Genomic DNA, 21246 nt, shown 5'->3' on the forward strand with positions numbered 1-21246 from the left:
TAGTTTAGGCCGCCCTGCCATGTACAGGCAGGGAGAGGAGAAAGAAAAACGAATTCTATGTATCCTGTGTACCCCCGTAACCGAGCCTGATCACCTCGAAGCCTCTCTCTCAGCTCATGTGTTTCAAACAGAGTCTCTACATTTGCCGGTCGTTATGCATTGGTTTGTATTTGTAAGTATCAGTTATTACTAAATGCTGCATCCTTGTTTATAAATATTGTTAGTAGATATTTTAGTCATTGTGTGTTTTAAGTTTTATTAACTCTATTAGCTAGTCATACGCTGCTCCCTTACCCCTTGTAACTATCCCCAATAAAACTTTAAATTGATTAATTTTAGTTGTGTGTGTGTCTGCAGTTTGCATCGTGGCCCATATTCTCCTTGCATCCCTTACCTATATAGTCTATTGCCACGTGCAGCCTGGTAAATAACAGGCCTGCATTTTCTTTCACCCCTGCAAGTACGTGGCAATCTACATGGCGTCACGAACAGGATGCAGAGGAGTTGGGCCATGCCCATGGCACGCTGCAAACCGCACAGATAATGAAACTGAACAATTCTAACATTTGCAGTTTCACCTTTTTACTAGCCAAAATTCGACCAATCCAAAAATAGAATGGATCTGTTCCCTTGGCTCAGGAAAAACTCAAAAAGGCTATACTGTACCATTAACCCTGGCAGATACAGGATGCCTCCTTCGGTGCCACCCGAGCTTTAGGTGTCAGCCAGACGATTGTTCCCTGCAGCCTCAGTGCACAGAGAATGTGGAGAACCTCGGTGCTGCAGATCCCTCTCAGCTTTGGAGAGAATGTAGCCGCGTTGTTAGAAAATCCGGAGGTACTGTTTCCAAATTGATTCCCCCACCTCGGGTAATACCTGCTGATCCGGCACGCAAATTATTATGCCAAATGATAAAAAAATTAAATTTAATTAAGAAAACCAAAAAATTGCGACCCGATGAATATAAATCTGAGAGTGTTTCTCAGGAGAAAATTCAAGTAAATGGTCAGGTGGAAGCCCTAACTGAGAAAGAAAAGGGTAAATTTGTAATGGGTAATGAATTGTTGACTAGTACAGCTTGTAAAAGTGAACCTGAAATGAGTAACTGTGATTTGCTGGAAGTAGCTCAGTGTAGTGAAAAAAGAAGCAGCTTATCTGTTGGGAGTGGCAATGTGCCTGGTGAAGTCTTCAAATTGTGGTTTGAAGACCTCAAGCAGAGAATCCACCAGCAAGTGACCCATGCCTCATGCTGCAGGGGAAGGTGAAAAACCTCCAGAGCGTCAACCAATCTGCCCTGGAGGAAAATTCCTTCCCAACCCCAAATATTGGCTGCAAAGGCACATAATCCACACTCAGGGAATCCAATGAAATACAGGAACTGGACTTCATTGCAATACACTTCACAAGCCAAGCTCTGGATGTGACTAGCAGAGCCCAATCTCAGATAGTATTTCAGGAGTGCCCCCGAGTCTCTTCTTTTGATTCTTTATTTGCTTTTCATTAGAAAACTCTCAAAACTGTTAAACGCCCAAGTGGCTTATTTTGTTTGTTTATAGGTAGCCAGAGAAGAAAATGAACTATAGAGGGGAGAATTAGATGCATCCCTTTGTCTCACTTGTAACACTAGCACTTCATCCTGAAATGGAGTGTATCAGGGTAATAATGAAAGATAGTGAATAGAGTGAACTACTGAAGAATGGCTGATGGTGATGAAGCCACAGTTTGACGCTAATTCAGAGATTAATCACACTATAAAACCCTTGTAGATGTGGATGTATTTTCCACTTCTGGCACAAAAGAGAAGGATTGAGGAAGGCTTTAAGGAACAAAGAGGATCTCTGTTGGGCAGACAGTCTCAGTAGTTAACAAGTATTCATGTGTGACCACCACCCTCGAACATCCCTTTCTAGGGACAGCAGTAATAAATGAATGTTTAATATTTGGCTACTGAGGTATCTATGGTGAAGCTACTTGTATATGCTACACTGAACACTAGATAAAACAAGCTTTCCTTCTGAGAGAGCAGGCAGATCAATTTAATAAGTATTTGCTTTAGGAGCTTCAGACATTTTTTTAAATAGACTTTACTGCAAAGTTTTTCCTTTGAAATTCAGGATTATTATATAGTTTAGCTTTACGCAAAGCCTTTCTCCATAAACTGCTTTGCATGACAACCCCCCCCCCCCCAAATAATAGATAAGTATGCATTTTTGGCCCTCTCTAGTGGCTGGACAATGTAAGACATTTGTAAGTTTGCTATTGCCTTCAAGCTAATGGACTTTTAACTAAAACAGTACAGGCACATGCTTTTAGATCCAGCGGTCCTGCATTCAAACCACATAGTCTCTCTCTCTCTCTCTCTCACAAACACAATATTCTTGAACTAAAACACGTGCATATATATATTTTAAACGTAGATACATACCCTCGGGTCAATCACCAAGTAGGTTTTGATGTTCATTGCTTTAAGGTATGGGTCTCTCAGGTGTCCATTCCCTTCTTCCACTTCGTAAGCTTTGCCTAGGTGATTTAGCGTTGCTTCAGTGATGTGTACACGACTAGAGTGGGAAAAAGGAACAAAAGGCCTAAACATCTAGGGAAAGGTCAGTTTAAGCAACTCATTTACATTTCAGTGGCCCCCGTTGACATTTCTGTGCTTTTCAACAGCTTTGGCAGACAACTTCAGGATACTGCCAGCAGTTCAAACAGCATTGTGATCCTTCATGGTACTTATACAACTTTATTCGTGTTGCGTCTTTCATAGCATGTGTATCCCAAAACGCTTCCTAGTACTAAGTAATACATGAAAGTAAATAGCAGAGGGATAGAGAAATTAAGAGGTCCAGGCAAGGCAGAAGAAATATCGTCAATGAAGATTTGGTGACTGACAAGACACAGAGACAGAGGAAGGTTGTTCCAGATGACAGGAGCGTCAGAGAATGCTCCCTCGTGCTCTCTCTCTCTCTCTCACACACACACACCCCAATAGTTAAACTGTATGGAGGGATGAGTCCTGTGCTAGGCAGGCAGAGGGAATATCAGCAAAGTGGGTTGGAGCAAATCCATGGAAGGTTTAACAACAAGGAAGGCAATTCTGAGCATGTATTTTTTTCTGGAGAGAGCAATCAGAAACACAGCAGCAACAGTGCAGGTCTCTGAACAGGATCTGCTAATACTCCTACGCATTCATTCTGATCACAAGCCTTGTCTTGAATATTTCGTTGCACTAGATAATCACAAGGAATCAGGTGTTTGTGCAACCCCTTTCTATAGAATTGCTCAATAAAAGACATTCTGAACAATTAAATGTGTTAACATAACAACAATAATGATCCTTTCACTTATATGCTTCTCTGTAGCTATAGATTACCCTATTTTATAGATGGAGTAATTCAGGCAGAGAGAGGTTAAATAATCTGCCCAAGGTCACACAATGAATCAACTACAGAGCTGGGAAGAGAACCCAGTCACTGACTTTAAAATGGAATTTCTGAGAGAGTTCATATGGCTCAGCTGATTACAGCAAGAAATAGGTTAATGGCAGCTCCCCACTCCCTTTCCCTGCACATGTGCTCAATGGAAGGGTCGGAGACTGCTGACCAATCAGATTTCCCAGGAGGAAAGGTAGCTCTTTGGGACTCAATAGGCGAGAATGCCTTGGAGCAGGGAGGGCTGAACCCCTGTCCTGGCTGCACTTAGCCCCACAGTGACTGGAGATGTTTCTGTTTTGTTTCCTGGCAACTGGCTTACCAGATTATTTTGTTGCAATTCTTACCTCAGCTTTAACCAGCCTAAGAGGACTTTCTAAAATGAAATTTTATAAGATGCCCTAATCATTATTATTTGTGTCCAGTAACAACTGTAAAATGCTAGGTGACACCCCAAAATTAACCAGGGCTTATTTAGAGAGTCTCCCATTCAGGAAATTCTTTAGGGATTTCCAATATAGTAGAACCATTCAAATGCAACCTCTGTTAGACAGTATCTTGATTCAAGAGTTTGCACAGCTGCATATTATGATTAACAGCAAAAGATACTTTTTTTAAGCCTACACAATAAATGCAGCACACGTCAGACCTTGATGCAAGCACGTCTTCTCTCCTTCACTTAAACTCCCATTGTAGAGTAAAGGTCAGTACCATAAAGGATATATTGTTTATAAGATTACAATCATCAGATCACAACAAGAGCTGGTCATAAAAAGAAGTTTTTCTAAATATTTAGAAACAAAAAAGGAAATATTTCGACAATTTCTGAAATATTAAAGGAGCTTTATTTGCTCATGGACGTTACTTGAGCCTCACTGAAAAAGGGACAGGTATATAATGCCAACTGCTGCCTCAATGCCATTTTTGGTCATTTCCAGACAAGGGTAAATATACTGTCCCCTCCTCACCCAGCCTTGAAGGCAAACAGGTTACTCGCAGTAAGGATTGCAGGGCTGGGCCTAAACTAGTAAATGTTGCTTAAGTAAGCCTGTTCTTCAGATGAACAAGAAAAGCTATTAAGTTAAATTACAACAAGAGTGACATTTCAAAGGTTACGGTAAAACACTTTCTGATCTTTCAGACACATGCAGAAATGACCATCAGTAACCAGCTCAGCAACACCAAATGCTTTTAAAAAATTATTCAGAAGCACAGAAAAGAAGTGAGGTCACATTACTATGGTACAAATAACTCTGCTCTAGGTCAGAAGCTCAGCCATTTTTCTATGGAAAGGTATTTGGGTGCACATCAATAAAATTTCACCAGTAAACTAAAAACTGAATACACCTGCAGATCATTTACAATGTCTATTACATTGTAGCGAGAAAAAAATCAGATGGCAAAACAAAAAAGAAACACCACACCTTACAGTAAAATGAACAAACATGGTCAGATTTGCATATCATTCTGTTATAGTGTGGAGTTTTCCACAGTGCTCAATGTCTGCCTAACTGCTCCCAATGAAATAAAACTTCCACTGACTGCAGTGACAGCAAGCTTAGCCAACACTGTGTGCTTATGGGAATCTCACCCACGCTGTATTTTTTTTCACAGGAGCTGTGTAACAAGCAGCCTCTCTGTGAGGCCACACCATAACTCCTGTGACACAAAATGTCCCCTTCAGTCAAGCAGTGTAAATTTTGAACTCAATGACGACCTAGTGCTAGGCAGTGTAGAAAGTGCAGTATTGCACGGTGCTGTTTCAGCGCAGGCAGGCCAACCTAAATCAGTCATAATATTTAACAGAAAGTTAAACATAAGCATGTAGAAGGGAACAGAGCCATCAAAGCTTTATAAAGTGGTTATGGTCCTAAAATTGACTGTAAAAATGCACCTTCTGATTCCCTCATTGTATTCAGTCATGCTAGCTCGCTTCACAGGGGAAAGAAAAAAAACACTTTACAATTCTGTACCCCTGTTAGCACTGCAGAGTCAAGACAGCACACGAGCAGTGTGCTCGATTCTCTTGTGGCTGGCATGTCACCACTACAACTGGTAACCGATCTGCAGTCACTCAGGTAGGTGGTAACAAGGAACCACCCCTCAAGACCAAGCTCTGCTTTAAGGGTTTAAATGGCAATCGTAGATTTATTGCCACTCCACAAAACATTGTTCGATTTGCATAGGCTATGAAAGTCCCCAAAAAATTACAGAATCATTTGGGGTGGAAGAGGGAACAGATAGAATCAACTTCCTTGCTCCTGCACAGGCTGGAAAAAAAACCCAGGTTTCTTTGCTAAATCCTGTCCATAGAGCTCTTCCTCTCTTTGAAAGCATCTATAAAGTATCATGTTGTGAGATAACGCTGTAAATTACAAAACTAAAACCCCATGAGTGTATCTCTAGATTACACGAGCATCTGACTCAAGGTAATAAAACTTCTGTTCTAATCCATTTTAGACAAAGTCAGCATCGTTCATTGGCTAGGACACTGGCTGAGGGCCAGGAGACCAGGCTTTCATTTCTAGCCCTGCCACTCACCTGCTGTGTAGTTTGGACAGGTCACTGCACTTCCTCATGCCTTTGTTCCCTCTTCAATATCGGTTTATCTCGTCTGTTTAGACTTTAAACTCTTTTGGGCAGGGCATGTCTCTTACTACTACTCACTCACATAAGATCAGAGTTCTATGGATCAGGTGAGAAATAATCAAGAGACAAACATTTTTCATAGTAGAAGTGGACAGACATTTTTGCCCATTTCAAACCTTCATTGATTAAAATAAATGCAGCAGCACAGCTATGGATACCAGGCCCAACACAATATAATGAAATACTGAAATAATATAAAAACTATCATTGTGGAACTGAAGAAGCAGCCAAAACAAATGTTCTTACCCAGGTATTCCTGAGGATTCCATACGATTAGCTAAGGAAACATCATGAGACCACACATCATACTGCCATTTCCGGAGTCCAATCACGCCACAAAGTACATTCCCAGAATGGATACCAACTCTCATACTGATGTCCACTCCAGTGGCTTCTTTCACTTGTCTTAGGGGGGAATGGGAAGAGGGGGAGAAAAATCAGAAGATAAACTATCTGCCCCACATATATACATTACTTACTGAGGTTCAATTTACTCCACTCAACAAAAAGCAGATGTGAAACTTGGAATTGCTGAAGACAGGAGGGGAAAATGTGGTGATTTATTAAAAGTATCCAAAGATTTTATGGAGACTTCCTCTGATTTGTGCATCTGAAGCTTTTCTAATTTTATTGCGTAGAATAATACCATTACTATGGTCTCCCAAATAAAGGGTAGACAAATGGATTGATTCTCAACTCATGGCACAGCGATTCAGCGCAGCAATTAAGATTAAAATACACACAAGGCTCAGTTTCATAATGAAAAGAAACATGAACTTAGGATGGGACTGTCAAAGCCATAGGAAGTGGTCTAACTCTCCTCCTATTGAAGTCAATGGGTACAAAGTTAGGCCAACTTTTGGCTATCCCTTGGCACTGACACAGCTAAAATTTACAAGAAAGGAGAATTAAATCTTAGGAATTTAAATATAATTTACACACAAACAAACCATTTTTGTGTTATTTGGATGTTAGGTTGCGGCTAGAGTTTAAACGTTGTGAAATGTTCTTAAATACATGTCCTTTCTATTCATGCTAGGGTTAATAGAGGTTGTAAGTGGTCTCATGGCAGTATTTGAAAGAGTTGGCAGTAACTTCAGTTGTCCTAGCCAACTTTGTTCTCTTTAATATAAGCAACAACATAGCTTAATTACCTTCACCATTGAAATTTAAGCCTGAACATGAGAAGATGCTGGAATGTAATAAGCAGTCAATCCATTCATACTGTGTAACCTTAGAATGAAACATTACAGAATCCCACATTATTGTGGGGATGGAACCATACCTTTGCATTACCACCTTGACATCTGACCTTGCACTCCTTGTGCACCCAAATTTGCATTCCTTCTGCACACAAGGAATGCAAGATCAGGCCTGGTACACTACCCTCTTCTCCTCCTCAACACATTTTGTGTGCTAAGCAATAGAAATAATAAAAGGGTGGTGACTGCTCCTAGATATGTGGAAACAACTTTTTGTAAACAAAAAAACAAAACAGAAAAAGGCTTGTCTACACAGCATTGTCAAAGTGCATTAGACGGGTGTGATTTGTAGTGCACAACACATCAGAGTGCTTTAACTGTCCTGTGTAGATCCTGCTTGCATGCTCTAAAAGGTGTCTAGTTATAGACAGGGTCTATATGGGGCAGTTTACAACAGGTCAGAGTGCTTTATAAATTACACTTCTCCGATGCACTTAACTGCACTAGGCAGATGAGCCCAAAGGAATACTAACACCATCAAGCAGACTTCACAATTTTTGATTTTATGGATTTATGATAAATCATGTATAACTAAAAATAATAAATTGGCCTCAGGGTATTTCATTCAGCATTTTATTCTCTTCTGATTTCATCTCCTTTCTACATAAGCCATGGAGACCCATGATGTTCTGTTCTCATAATACATACTTGGTTCATAGAAAAGAGGCTGGAGCCGTTCTGATGTGATACATGCAAAATGAAATAGCATAAGTGATACAATAGTTAGTGAATGCATTCTAGACTGTCCACACAGAAGATTAAGAATGATCTTACTCCCCCCTCCCAAAAAATCCCAGCCCTACGTTTCTAAGGTGCTTGTTTATTTTCTGAGTGTCTATAAGTTAAAAAGTCCTTTTTACACAATACATACTTTATAGCTTCACACATGTCAAGTCCCATTTTCACACAGTTCCGGGCATGAACTGGTAAGGACACAGGTAGGCCTGAGACACAGTAATAACAGTCTCCCAAAATTTTTATTCTCATGCATTCATTTTCCTGCAAAATAAAGCGAAAGAAACATAACAGGAAAAAAGCACTGCTTATATGCATCAGTACATACCCAGAATACATAACATAGGAGACATCACTTGTCAATGTCATTTTGAGAAAAGTTAGGCCCCATTTAATCTTGGTTGAAGCAACAAAACAATTTCCTTCCTTCTACATTCAAAACCCAAAGGGGTTTGTTAGTGATGTTTCTTGTTACCTGCTTCACTCCTGAGTGCTACCGAAACCAAAAATAAAATTAAACCAGAAAGAAGTCAGTGAGATGGCTTTATTACTTATGAGGCTATTCCAATTACATAGTCCTGCATAATTTTCGTGGAATTTACCACCAGATGGACAAAATCTGCTTGTCTGCCATTTTACCATAGTTTTTCATAATTTGGAAGCCAACAATAAATTACTTGCCCTGACTGAAGCATTTTGCAAGGCTGCCCTAGTGGACAAAGCACTGTGTGTTGTCACCAGACCTGCTAAGCATTGGGGAAGGAACCAGGGGTCTGGATATTCAGCCCAACAGTTTACTGGGGATGATTTCAGTTGCCTGAAGAGAGAAGCCAGCATGAACCACAATTTTGATACTTCTAGCAATAGAGCAGCAATGCAATTTCACAAGAGAATGCCTGCCTGCCAAATGCAGGATGGAAAGGGACAGTTACCTGTTCTATAATTGGCGTTCTTCGAGATGTGCTGCTCGTGTCTATTCAACAGTAGGTGTGTGTGCTTGCCATGTGCACCGGTGCTGGAAGTTTGTCTCTTAGCAGTACCTGTACTGGGGGAGCACCGCAGCGACCCCTGGAGTGGCGCCTGTATATTGTGCTATAAGGGGGACCATGCGCTCCCCACACCCTCGGTTCCTTCTTGCCGGACAACTCCGACAGAGGGGAAGGATGGAGGGGTGTGAAATAGACATAAGCAACACATCTCAAAGAGCACCAGTTACAGAATAGGTAACTGTCCTTTCTTCTTCGAGTGATTGCTCATGTGTATTCCACAGTAGGTGATTCCAAGCCATACCTGTTGGACGTAGGAGTTCACAATAGGCCGGGACAGAGACCGCCCTGCCAAACCCGGCGTCATCCCTAGACTGGGAGACGATCGCATAATGCGAAGTAAATGTGTGAACAGAGGCCGAAGAGGCTGCTCTACAAATGTCTAGAATAGGGACATGGGCTACATCGGCAGCTGATGAGGCTTGAGCCCTCGAAGAGTGTGCCCTGATGATCGATGGCGGGGGAACCCATGCCAGGTCATAGCACGTGCATGTGCACGAGGGGATCCATCAGGAAAAATGCTGGGTGGAGATAGATTGCCCTTTCACCTGCTTGGCCGAGGCAACAAAAAGTTGCGAAGATTTCTGGAATGGCTTGGTCCGATCCAGATAAAAGGCCAGCGCTCTACATATATCCAGCGTATGGAGGCAGCATTCCTCATTGGAAGAATGGGGCTTAGGGCAGAGAAGAAAGATGCTCTGTTCTATACAGAAGGCGGAGACCGCCTTCGGAAGGAACGCCGGGTGTGGGCAGAGCTGGACTTTGTCCCTGTGGAAGACGACGTAGGGCGATTCCAAGGTCAAGGCCCTGAGCTCCGAGACATGTCAGGCCAACGTGATCACTACAAGGAAGGCTACCTTCCATGAGAGGTGGGACCATGAACACGTGGCCAGGGGCTCAAAGGGAGGACCTGTGAGTCGGGACAAAACTAGGTTCAGGTCCCACTGCGGCACAGGGGGTCTAGCGTATGGGAATGAATAGTCAAGGCCCCTCAGGAAATGGGAAGTCATAGAGTGGGAAAAGACCGAGTACCCTTGCACCAGCGGGTGGAAGGCCGATATGGCCGCCAGGTGTATCCTGATGGAGGTGGGTGCCAGTCTCTGAGTCCTAAGGGTCAGGATGTAGTCCAGGACAAGCTGGAGAGGCGCAGAGGAAGGAGAGACTCCCCACTCACTCACCCAGTTGGAGACTTTGCCATGTACATCTGGCATGCGGCCAGTTTCCTACTTTCCAGGAGGACTCACCTTACCTGCTCCGAACTTCTGCCTTCCTCCTCATCTAGCCACGGAAGCAACTCAAATTTTGTGCATTTTTACATTTTTGTGAAATTAAAATCACTCCGATTTTCCTGACATTTCTGCACCATTTTGAAAGAAAATTGGTTTTGCTTCAAAAATTGGTTTGGGAATGTTTGTGCAGCCATATTACTGGTCTCACAAAATATCATAAAAACATCAGGGTGATTTACTGTGTTAAATGAAAACAGGCAAAACAAAATTGGGGAAAGTTTAATTAAAACATTTCCACAATTTTGTGAAGTCCAAAATATGTATGTATTCAGCTGAGCTTTCATACTGACAGATGCTAATCACAGAACATAAGGTAACCTATAAATTATATTAATAAATCAGCTGTAGAGTATTTTGAGATTATTTTTATGAAATATTATACAAAATAAATTACACAATTTTATAAAGAAAATTCAGTTGTTACTTTTTCTGAACCTAAAAAACCATTACAAACAATGCCCATAATTATCCTTTCAATTCACTTTCATTAAAAAAATCTATTTTTATTTTACTTATTTTATATATTTTTATCTTGTGGCATAAAAAACCCATGCAACTGAAGTAACAGTTGTATCAAGCCATGTGTTCATAAGCCATGTGTCATACAAAAATATAGCTCTAATAAGAAGGTTAGTATGACCCTCTTATTCTCCAGAGCTTGCAAAGCTGTAATTACAACTCAACTCCTGGAAATACTATATGAAAAATTAGAAGTTTGGGAAAAGATAATTTATTGTTTACAAGGCTTTAATGTATGCTATTTTAGCACAAGGGATACAGTACATTCAACAATCTAATTTCCCACATCCATCAAGATTTAATTTAATACTTTGTTAAGGATTCTTCTCTTTCAATTATTTATAGCATAATTACACAATACTTTAACAGCAGCATAATCCCCTATTCTAGAATTTACAACTTCTCCTGCTTACTTTCCGGAAAGCTCTAGAACTTTACAAACTAAATGAGATTTTTCCAACCCCATTAAATTCTTCTATACGTCAGTTAGCTACCTATACCCAAATATGCTCAGTTTATAAATCAAACCACAATCTCCAAAAAAAATCAAGGATTGGGAGTTCTGAAAGCCAGGCTTTGTTCTTTCCCTATTCTTCATCAACAATAAATTTCCAGAACCAGAACTTGGCTGGCATTTACTTCTTGTACATTACAGGACAAAATAAAATACAACTTTATTCTTTTGAAGCTATGTTAGCTCCATAACACTGACAATAGGAAAATCATTAGCAGGGGCGGCTCTAGACATTTTGCCGCCCCAAGCACGGAGGGTCCGCTGAAGCCGCAGGACTAGCAGACCCTCCGCAGGCAAGCCACCAAAGGCACTCTGCCTGCCGCCCTAGCAGCGACCGGCAGAGCGCCCCCCGCAGCTTGCCACCCCAGGCACGCACTTGGAGCACCCCCTGATCATTAGACAGACTCAACAGCTTTCCACCTAGTCCACGACAAGAAGATGTAAGTGGCACAGCTTTAAAGGAGTTGCCAGAGTAAGCTGAATAGCAGACCAGGAAGATGCCAGAGCTAGCCAGGAACATAGCAGATCCTAGGCACGTTAAGCTCATTCTATGCTACAGTTTTAAGTTTTGGTCATCAGGACATTTGATAAACACCTCTTTATTTACAGACATGATTATCAACTATGCAAGTTAGAGCAAGAAGTCATTTGCATACATTCTCCAGATTTCTGAGCCTTCAGTATTAATAGGGATGTTCTTGCTGGACACTGCAATCCACATTTTATAATTTGTTCCGTATCTATCATAGGTACAGACAGAAAGTAATTTTGAGAACACTGGCAGACAGCCCATACCATCACAAGCAGTATTTTTACCAACATAGTTTCCCCTTTAGCTATATTAATTTGATGTTTTTAGCACAATATTTAAAGATAGATTGTTCTGAAATTCTTTACCCATTTGCTTCATAAAAGTGTATCAAAAGCAGATGTTTACAATGATTCATTCTGCCAGACTAAGGTCAAACTGTATATATGCAAATGACTCATTACAGAGAAAACAGGACAAAATATTCTATAATGTAACTCAATCACTACATTATACTGCAAATATAATTCCATTCTAAAAAAAATTAATCAAATAGCACAAACCCCTTTTTCATGCTACATGGTCTCTGGCATGGTTTTATATTGTACAGTTCCCAATGTTTAAATTTTATTGCTATATTACATAACTAAAATATCCCAATAGTTTGCACTTCATACAGTGTTCTTTAAAGGACTTCAAAGCATTTTAGAATGTTAAGGAATTCAGCATCACAACACCCTGTGAGGTATTGCAGATAAGCATTACTGCTCCCATTTTCCTGGTAGGTAAACCAAAACACAAAGAGTTAGGGAACTCACCTAGAGTCCCAAAGTGATTCAGTAGAAGAGCTGAAAGTAAAATCCCAGTGAACCAGCCTGGTTTTATAACCCTCCTCCTGCCATTCAAACAGCTTTCCTGGTTCTTTTAGAGATTTTTAAATCAATTTTGCCTTTTGCTGGGGTTTTTACTAGCAGGTCAGCCAGACTCTCCAATGGATACTTCCTACCCTGTGTTTTGCATTAGCCAGGCTTCCCAAATGCAGGAGAACTGACTCCCAGGAGCTTGGAACTAGTTGTTTTCTAACAGAGCCATTTACCCCCATTCGCATAATGAAGAGCAACACCTACCTTTGCAATTTGATCAAACTTCCCAAAGAGCTCATTCAGCATCACTACCAGCTCCTTCGGAGAGCAGTCGCTAGCCAGACGAGTGAATCCTACAATGTCTGCATACAGGATGCTGGACAAGGACACACTATTTAGTCACATTTTAAGTATCTTTGTTTTCTAATACAAATATGGACATTTAATTGCACTGTGGTTCAATACTAAAGATCTCTAACAGAGCACCTCTCTCTCTCTTTGGAAATCAACTACAGAAGTGACCTAATGGGCAATGTGTTTGGGTTTGTTTTTATTTAAGTTTAAAATACAACACGCTAGTCTAGGGCACAGAGTCTTCAAACAAGCTCACTTTTGCATGAAAACACATAAAAAACCCCTGACTTTAAGCAGCCCAGCATGTGTATTTGGACAAGTAAAGAAGGTAATTAATTGGGGTTTTTCATCATTGCGATGAAAAAAAGAAATCCCACATCTAGCAAAATAAGTTCAAACCAGTTCTCTTCTCTCCTCTCACCTTGGCAGATGTGCTCAGAGCATCTGAACATAAACTCTTCATTCAGCCTGTCTGATCCCAACCATGACACTTCTTACCATCAGTAGGTAGACTAAGTATTAAAAGACAGAAGCATATCTTAATGTAACTATTTGTCAAGTTTCTTTACTTACCTAACATTCTGATGTCTTTTCACATACAGACTATGAAAGTTGTTATCATGCATTTGCCTATCATCATTGGTTTCCTTCAGTCGCTCTATGATGGCTAGTTTCATTCCCATTGAGATATGAGCCGGCAGTATAGATAAAAGCAAGCTTTCCTAGGAAGAAAAAAAGTTTGAATAATGTAAAGTTATTTGAAATGCCATGTTAGGAATCTCAGTGTTTTTTAAAATTATTGGGGGAAGATAAAAAAGAAAAGAAGTCTCCTTATTCAGCAGTTTCTGATGCAGCTCCGGCTTTCAATAAAGGATTCTTTTTTCTGCTCTCAACATGAGAGTTATGAGTGTATGCATTATTTTTTTGAAAGATTGCATGTACCTCACTTTACCAGTTTGATATTATTCTATCTGAAGGCAACAAAGGAGGCTGTACGGGGAAGCAAACAGCAACTGAAACAATGACAAAGGTAAAGCCTTAAGGGAACAATGTGGGCAGCTATTATTTGGAGACTGCCCCTGCTTGGCTCCCTTCAAGTTAGCAAAGTTCACTCTTCCATCAACGGGCATACTAAAACCTTACAGATGCTGGCCTACACAGGAAGGAGGGTTGAGTGAGCCATCAACATGCTGACAGAAAGAGACACAAACAGCAGCAAGCTGTCTGTTTTTCCTAACTCAGAGATGGAGGTAACTGGGCTAAATGGAGCTTACCAAAGCTAGCAGGAAAAATTCAGGATAAGTAAGGGGATATGCATGTATAAGCCTTTTTTGTTTTATGTGTTTGTTCTGTGTGCTTTGTACCTTTGGGTGAACAAAAGCTTTGTTTTGAGAAAGCTGTTTCTGTGTCATTGCAAAGTTATTCTGTCACAGGCTTCTGGAGGAAAATGTCTTACAGCTACCGCTCACAGTTGGGCTTGTTCGGTGGCTGGCGCAGTAGCGTCCACTGGGTCACAACTGAAGGCAAGAGTTGAGACTAGTTACCAAGCCGAGTCAGGTGCTTAGGTCAAGCTGGGCCAGGGTAAAAGGCAAGAGTTGGGAGCATAATGGGGCAAAAGGAGAGGTCTTTAGCAGTTAGAAGCCGGAGTCTGCATTGTTGCTCAGATGGTTCCCTAGGGCAGATTTCTTGTTTAAATAGTTGATGTTGACCAATCAGGCAGCTGCAGGGTTCTGTCACTCTTCTCTCTTCAGGCAGTACTTCCCGCTGTGCCTAACCTTGCAGTAATTTTTGGATGCTGCTCTGCCTGGCTCTACAGTGGAGTCATCAGTTGCCCCACAACCCTGGAGTCTAGACCCGCAAATCCTTACACTGTTGGGTTAATATAGTTGGAAAGTGGAGCATAGGGCCTGCAGCCCAGAGAGCCAGTCCAGAGTGGTTGAATCACATGGCTCCACCCAGAGTGAGATGCAGGAAGCCAAGCCTATCACCTGAGGCATATACTTGGGACAGACTAAACAGGGTCTAAAGCACAGCTTGCCCAGTCAGTGTGAAAGCATTCTTCTCTCAATTTTCTGCAGTCTCCCTCTTCTCAGCAGTCTTCCAGCATCTTTTGATAGAAGTTCAGACTCAAAAGCTCACTCTGTACAAGGCATAGACTATAAAATATTCAAACCACCTGAATTCTCAGCACATGATGTGAAAAATTTAATTGCCTTCCTTGCTAGAGGAAGCATTTGATTAATTCAAACACTGGATAGGAGACTAAACAGAAAACTCTATTGCCAAAATGCCAATGCAGCTTAAAAGAACTGAGTTACTCAAGGCTATAGAGGTAGAGCCTTTTAATTTTGGCAAGAATGGAATCCTTTCCTCAGAAATTACTAATGTTGCTCGGCCAACCAGAGATCAATAAAGCTTTGTCCCATGTGCCCAAACAAACACATGGCAATGAAATTACACCTCTGACCAGGGAAGAAGTGTCCATGAACAAGAATAAAAGAAAATCAGGAGTATCAGTGCTTTCAAGTCATCTGCTGTTCCCTGCAGAGGAATACTCTGAAGAGCTTACCTGGAATAAAAAGGATCATAAGATCCTTCAAAGAATGAGCACACTCAGAACTGATCCGACATTCTTCTCCACAGACTCCAGAAATCCCTTTGCTGAACCAATTAAAGGATGGATTTAAGTTAGCCTCCTTGGCCTGGTAGACCAAGGTTGATAGCCAGGAATTCTTACCACACTCCATCACTTTGAAAATATAGTCGAATTTCAATAAAATATTGATTTCCTTTTAAAAATGAGAAAATACAGTAGATGATGGAAAGCCACAGCAGCGTGAGTTTAGGAGACTAACAAATGGTTCTGGGTACCAATCTGTAGCCTGTGCAGGGAGCAGGATATTCTCTCTCTCACGTACAACATTGGATAATTAGTTATGTGTATGTCATCAGTATGGGTAGGGGGAAAGGTCACCTTATTTCTGAAGCATCAAGAACTCCTCTTCCTCCTGCTGTGTAGGAGGATTAGACAGAAATATGGTTTGATCTTGTTATGGAGAAACCTACATTCCACTGCCTCCCCAAGGAAAAAGAAGTCAAAGTCTCCCTCCCCTTCCCTGGTATTTTAAGAGACTTGAGGTTAGTGAACAATTAGGGTGACAACAGAGCCCTAAGAACATAATGAGAACATAAGAACGGCCGTACTGGGTCAAACCAAAGGTCCATCTAGCCCAGTATCTGTCTACTGACAGTGGCCAATGTCAGGTGCCCGAGAGGGAGTGAACCTTACAGGCAATGATCAAGTGATCTCTCTCCTGCCATCCACTCCATCCTCTGACAAACAGAGTAGGGACACCATTCCTTACCCATCCTGGCTAATAGCCATTTATGGACTTAACCACCATGATTTTTCAGTTCTCTTTTAAACGCTGTTATAGTCCTAGCCATCACAACCTACTCAGGTAAAGAGTCCACAAGTTGACTGTGCGCTGCATGAGAAACTTCCTTTTATTTGTTTTAAACCTGCTGCCTATTAATTTCATTTGATGACTCCTAGTTCTTGCATTATGGAAACAAGTAAATACTTTTCCTTATCCACTTTCTGCACACCATTCATGATTTTATATACCTCTATCATATCCCCCCTTAGTCTCCTCTTTTCCAAGCTGAAGAGTCCTAGCCTCTTTAATCTTTCCTCACTTGGGACCTCTTACAACCCTAATCTTTTAGTTGCCTTTTCTGAACCTTTTCTAGTGCCAGTATAGCTTTTTGAGGTGAGGAGACCACTCTGTACACAGTATTCGAGATGTGGGCGTACCATGGATTATATAGGGCAATAATATTTTTCAGTCTTATTCTCTACCCCTTTTTCATGATTTCTAACATCCTGTTTGCTTTTTGACCGCCTCTGCACACTGCGTGGACATCTTCAGAGAACTGTCCACAATGACTCCAGTCTTTTTCCTCACTCGTTGTAGCTAAATTAGCTCCCATCATATTGTATGTATAGTGGGGTATTTTTCCAATGTGCATTACTTTACATTTATCCACATTAATTTCATTTGCCATTTTGTTGCCCAATCACTTAGTTTTGTGAGATCTTTTTGAAGTTCTTCACAGTCTGCTTTGGTCTTAACTATCTTGAGCAGTTTAGTATCATCTGCAAACTTTGCCACCTCACGTTTTCCCCTTTCCCTGCTGAACATGACAGAATAGTTCTTTAATGTGAGATAATGTGACTTTACAGGTCGGTGTTATTTTTTCAGAAATTAAATTGCCCTTCTCACATCTTCCTGGTTGGTGGGGCAAGGAAAATGGAAAGCTGGGAGTCTGACAAACAATGTAGGTGGCAAGGAAAACTATATATAGCCTGCAAGACAGCTGGCTTTCAAGTAGGGCGCCAGGACAAAAAAAGAAAAGAAAAAATAAAAAGAAAAATGCAAGTTACCATAGCAGGGATCAGTCCAGGGGGTTACAGAAAGCTTGATACTAGTGCAAGCTGATTAGATGCTTCCCTAGCTGCTATCTGTGAAAAAAATTAGCATTCATATCGAGATTTTTTTTTTTTAAGGGCTCATCTCATCTGGTAAGACAGGCAATAAAAGGCAGACTGGACACTAGCAATGTGGTGTCGTCTTCTTTCCAATTCAGTCTTTTCAGCCTTCTCCTTTTAGCTTACAATTTATGAGTTGAGATCACCATACACATGCCGCATTCTAGATCAGCAGTTCTCAGTATTTTCCATACTGGGACCTTCCCTTCCACTTAGCAATATGGAAAAGGCAGGATAGTTGTGACCTCAAGATAAATGTCTGCAACCCCCAGGAGGAAAACCCATGTTTCTAGATCATTTGTTCCCACAAGCATTTAAAGAAACACCCCTACAATCCAACCCTTGCTATAACATTTCAAAAGGTTTTCTTCTCCTCCCATCTGCATTTCCAAACCCTCATTTTATCATGAAACACTGTTTGCAAAAATACCACTCAGGTGTGTTTTGTTAAAAAATGAGTCAGCAGTGAGCCCTCTTTCAGGATTGGCCTCACTGTATATGCAACAAACACAAAAACGTTATTAAGCAGTCTACAAGAGGGGAAAAGAAAGTGCACTATGTATAAGACTAACAGTCTGGCAATAATGGTCTTTGCTTGGTGAAGCAGCCAGAGAAGATTGCAACAGCTGAGTCTGGGTAAGTAAAATGGGCACGCTGAGGCAAGAACAAAAGAACCTTTATAGCAGCTGATCGAGATAGAAAAAAGCCAAATCCAAGTAGAAAAGTTTTTCTCTGCCTACCATGAGGGGTTGCTCCTACTATTAGATCTTTACAGTAACTAGCCACCAATGCTAGCTTATGACTGAATTATACAAAATTACATCTTACATCAGTATGAATGTCAAGGTTTCATAGTGTTTAACATTATTCACTTCTAACTATCAGTGCCAAAGCAAGTAATTATTTGGCACTTACAAAATGTTGTCAGTGTATTTTACACAACACTGCAAAATTTTTGTTTACTTGGTTGGCTATTTTAAATATATATTTCTATCTGTCTCTGCATTAGCAGAAAATGAACATTTTGCAAGTGCTCTTCCAGGAAAGAGTAAGATTACAGAATTTCAAACATCCAACATCTGCATAAAGAAGGCAGAATCGTTCTGAATTTAATTAAAAAGATTTCTCCTCAATACAAATCTGAAGACTAAGACTTACTTTTCTTCCGAAATTCCTGAGATTATTTTACATTTTACTATTTTAGGAAAACAGGTAAATGATTGATAATCAATTTCTGATTTCAAATACTATGTCTACTACTGTACAGATTTGTCATTTTTTACTAAGACATAAGACAAGAAGCTTTCTCTCTTTAATTTCCCCTCTCTATTATCAATGGCACAGCTGTTTTTGACATTAGGTGGTTTTCATAGGAATTGAATCAAGCCTTTCAGTGTGCATTAGTCACAAACTTAGAAAAAAAGACACACATCACGCAAAAGAAAAACACATAACTCATGTAATAGAGGCTTTTACTCACTTGTTGCCTCTTTTCAATCTTCAGTTTCATTCGGACTTGAATGCACTTTGAAGTGTATCTGTACAAATCCCATGAAGCATCTTGCATCTGATGCTTGTGAAATGCACCCATCAGGTTACCACAAAGAAAAATTACAGCATTGGCAAGTAACTGCAAGAGAAGAAAAATACTCAAGCGCTGCAGAAGAGTTTGATTCGTATTCTATACTGAAGTAACTTAAAATGTTTTTTGTCCAGAACATAAGAAAAAGCTCAAGTTTTCTCCATCCTTTCATACAAGCAAACCACCACCAAACTTCGTGTTAGCCAACTTGTGTGTGTTAAACAGACGCTAACTCAATAACAAGAGTGCTTCTATTTAACGCACTCATGTTAAAACATTAAAACACAAGAGGGATTCAGTCACATTAGTTAAGGCCCATGCTTGCAGACATGTGCCTGACATTGGGACACGTGTTCCCAATATAATGAAGTTGTGAAAAAGGCATATCTGATCCTAGGATATGTCAGGCGAGGCATTTCCAGTAGAGGGAGGTATTAATGACATTGTACAAGGCACTGATAAGACTTCATTTACAATACTAAAATGTGTACAATTCTGATCACCCATGTTAGAGGCTAGACAAATGCAGAGAAGAACTCCTAGGATGGTCAGGGGAATGGAGGTCCTATTTTATGAGAGGAGACTGGAATACTATAGCTTCTTCAACCTCACAAAAAAGATGGCTAACAGAGGGATATGATTACTCTTTCTAAGTAAATCACAGGGGTAAACACCAGGGAGGGCGAAGAGCTATTTAAGTCAAAGGGCAAAGTTATCAGAGAAGTAAACAAGTATAACTGACCAGGAACAAATTCAGGCTGGGAATTAGAAGAACGTTTCTAATCATCAGCGGTGAGAGGTTATGGAACAGCTTGGGGGCTAACTTCATTAGTTGTGAGAGACTTGGACAATTGTTGAGTGCAATTGTAGGAGAGGGTTGCTCGGAATAGTAGGGGGCAGGCAGCCCTAGGGATCACTTCCAGTTTATATCTTATATTCCTAAAAGCTCATGCTTCAAGTTTTCAGCTAAACGTTGTGAGGATCAGACACGGATTTCCCTACATCCACAATGCACTCTGGAGGGGGAAGGGTTGGTCTCTTTCCTCTAAAGCAACAACAATGGCCCTGACTAAGGATGGGATATCAGGCAGAGCGAGCCTGGGCTCTGAGGTGGCACGGGGCATTCGCTCTCTCAGCTGCATGGTTGGCTGGTGCTTGCTCACATGCCCACTGTTTGCCACATATGGGGTTGGGAAGGAATTTCCCTGAGGTCAGATGGGCAATGGTAATCTTGCAACATCTTGGTCTTTCCCAGTAGTGTGGGGGGGCAGGTCACTTGCCAGCATGATCTGGGTGTATCTCAATCATTTCCCTGGCATTGCAGGGGCCTCTGTCACTCCTATTCTCCTCCTGTGGCACATACTAGTCTAGTCTCCTGCAGGCTGTAATACTTTGGTCTCATTTCAGTTGCTGGGTTTAGTGTGCAAATGCTGGGTAGTGCTTGTGACCTATGATATACAAGAGGTCAGAGTAGATCAGGGTGGGCAAACTGCAGCCTGCAAGCTGTTTTAAGCCGGCCCGCACGCTCCCGCTGGGTGCTGGGTTAGGGGCTGCACCACATAGCTTGGCCCCACTCTGGTGCTCCAGCTGGGGCGCAGAGTCGAGGCTGCACCATGTGGCTCGCAGAAGCCACAGCATGGCTCCGCTCCGGCTCCTACCCACTCCAATGGGAGCTGCAGGGGTGCTGCCTGCAGATGGAGCAGCATGCAGAGCCGCCTGGACACATAGGAGCTGGAGAGGGGACAAGCCACTGCTTCTGGGAGCTGCTTGAGGTAAGCAATATTCAGAGCCTACACCCTTGAGCCTCTCCTTACGCCCCAACCCCCTGTCCCAGCCCTAGCCCTGATCCCCCGTCCTGCTCCCCAAACTCCTCAATCTCAGCCCGGAGCACCCTCCTGTACCCCAAATTTCTGGGCTGGAGTTT

The 21246-nt window shown here is 41.4% G+C and overlaps 1 protein-coding gene across 3 annotated transcripts in view; it reads right to left on the reverse strand.

The window, feature by feature from the left end:
• ADCY7 (adenylate cyclase 7) overlaps window positions 1–21246 on the reverse strand; it is a 132771-nt gene that overhangs the window by 31484 nt on the left and 80041 nt on the right. For all 3 annotated transcript variants that reach the window (XM_032784069.2, XM_032784068.2, XM_032784067.2), the window contains exons 5-10: window positions 19221–19370; window positions 13762–13910; window positions 13099–13210; window positions 8211–8338; window positions 6324–6482; window positions 2426–2558 (exon numbers count right to left, since the gene is read on the reverse strand). In XM_032784069.2, coding sequence (XP_032639960.1) covers window positions 2426–2558; window positions 6324–6482; window positions 8211–8338; window positions 13099–13210; window positions 13762–13910; window positions 19221–19370 — 831 coding nt within the window. The remainder of the gene's footprint in view (window positions 1–2425; window positions 2559–6323; window positions 6483–8210; window positions 8339–13098; window positions 13211–13761; window positions 13911–19220; window positions 19371–21246) is intronic.

Source organism: Chelonoidis abingdonii, chromosome 19 (assembly GCF_003597395.2).
Source record: "Chelonoidis abingdonii isolate Lonesome George chromosome 19, CheloAbing_2.0, whole genome shotgun sequence".
Lineage (NCBI taxonomy): Eukaryota > Metazoa > Chordata > Testudines > Testudinidae > Chelonoidis > Chelonoidis abingdonii.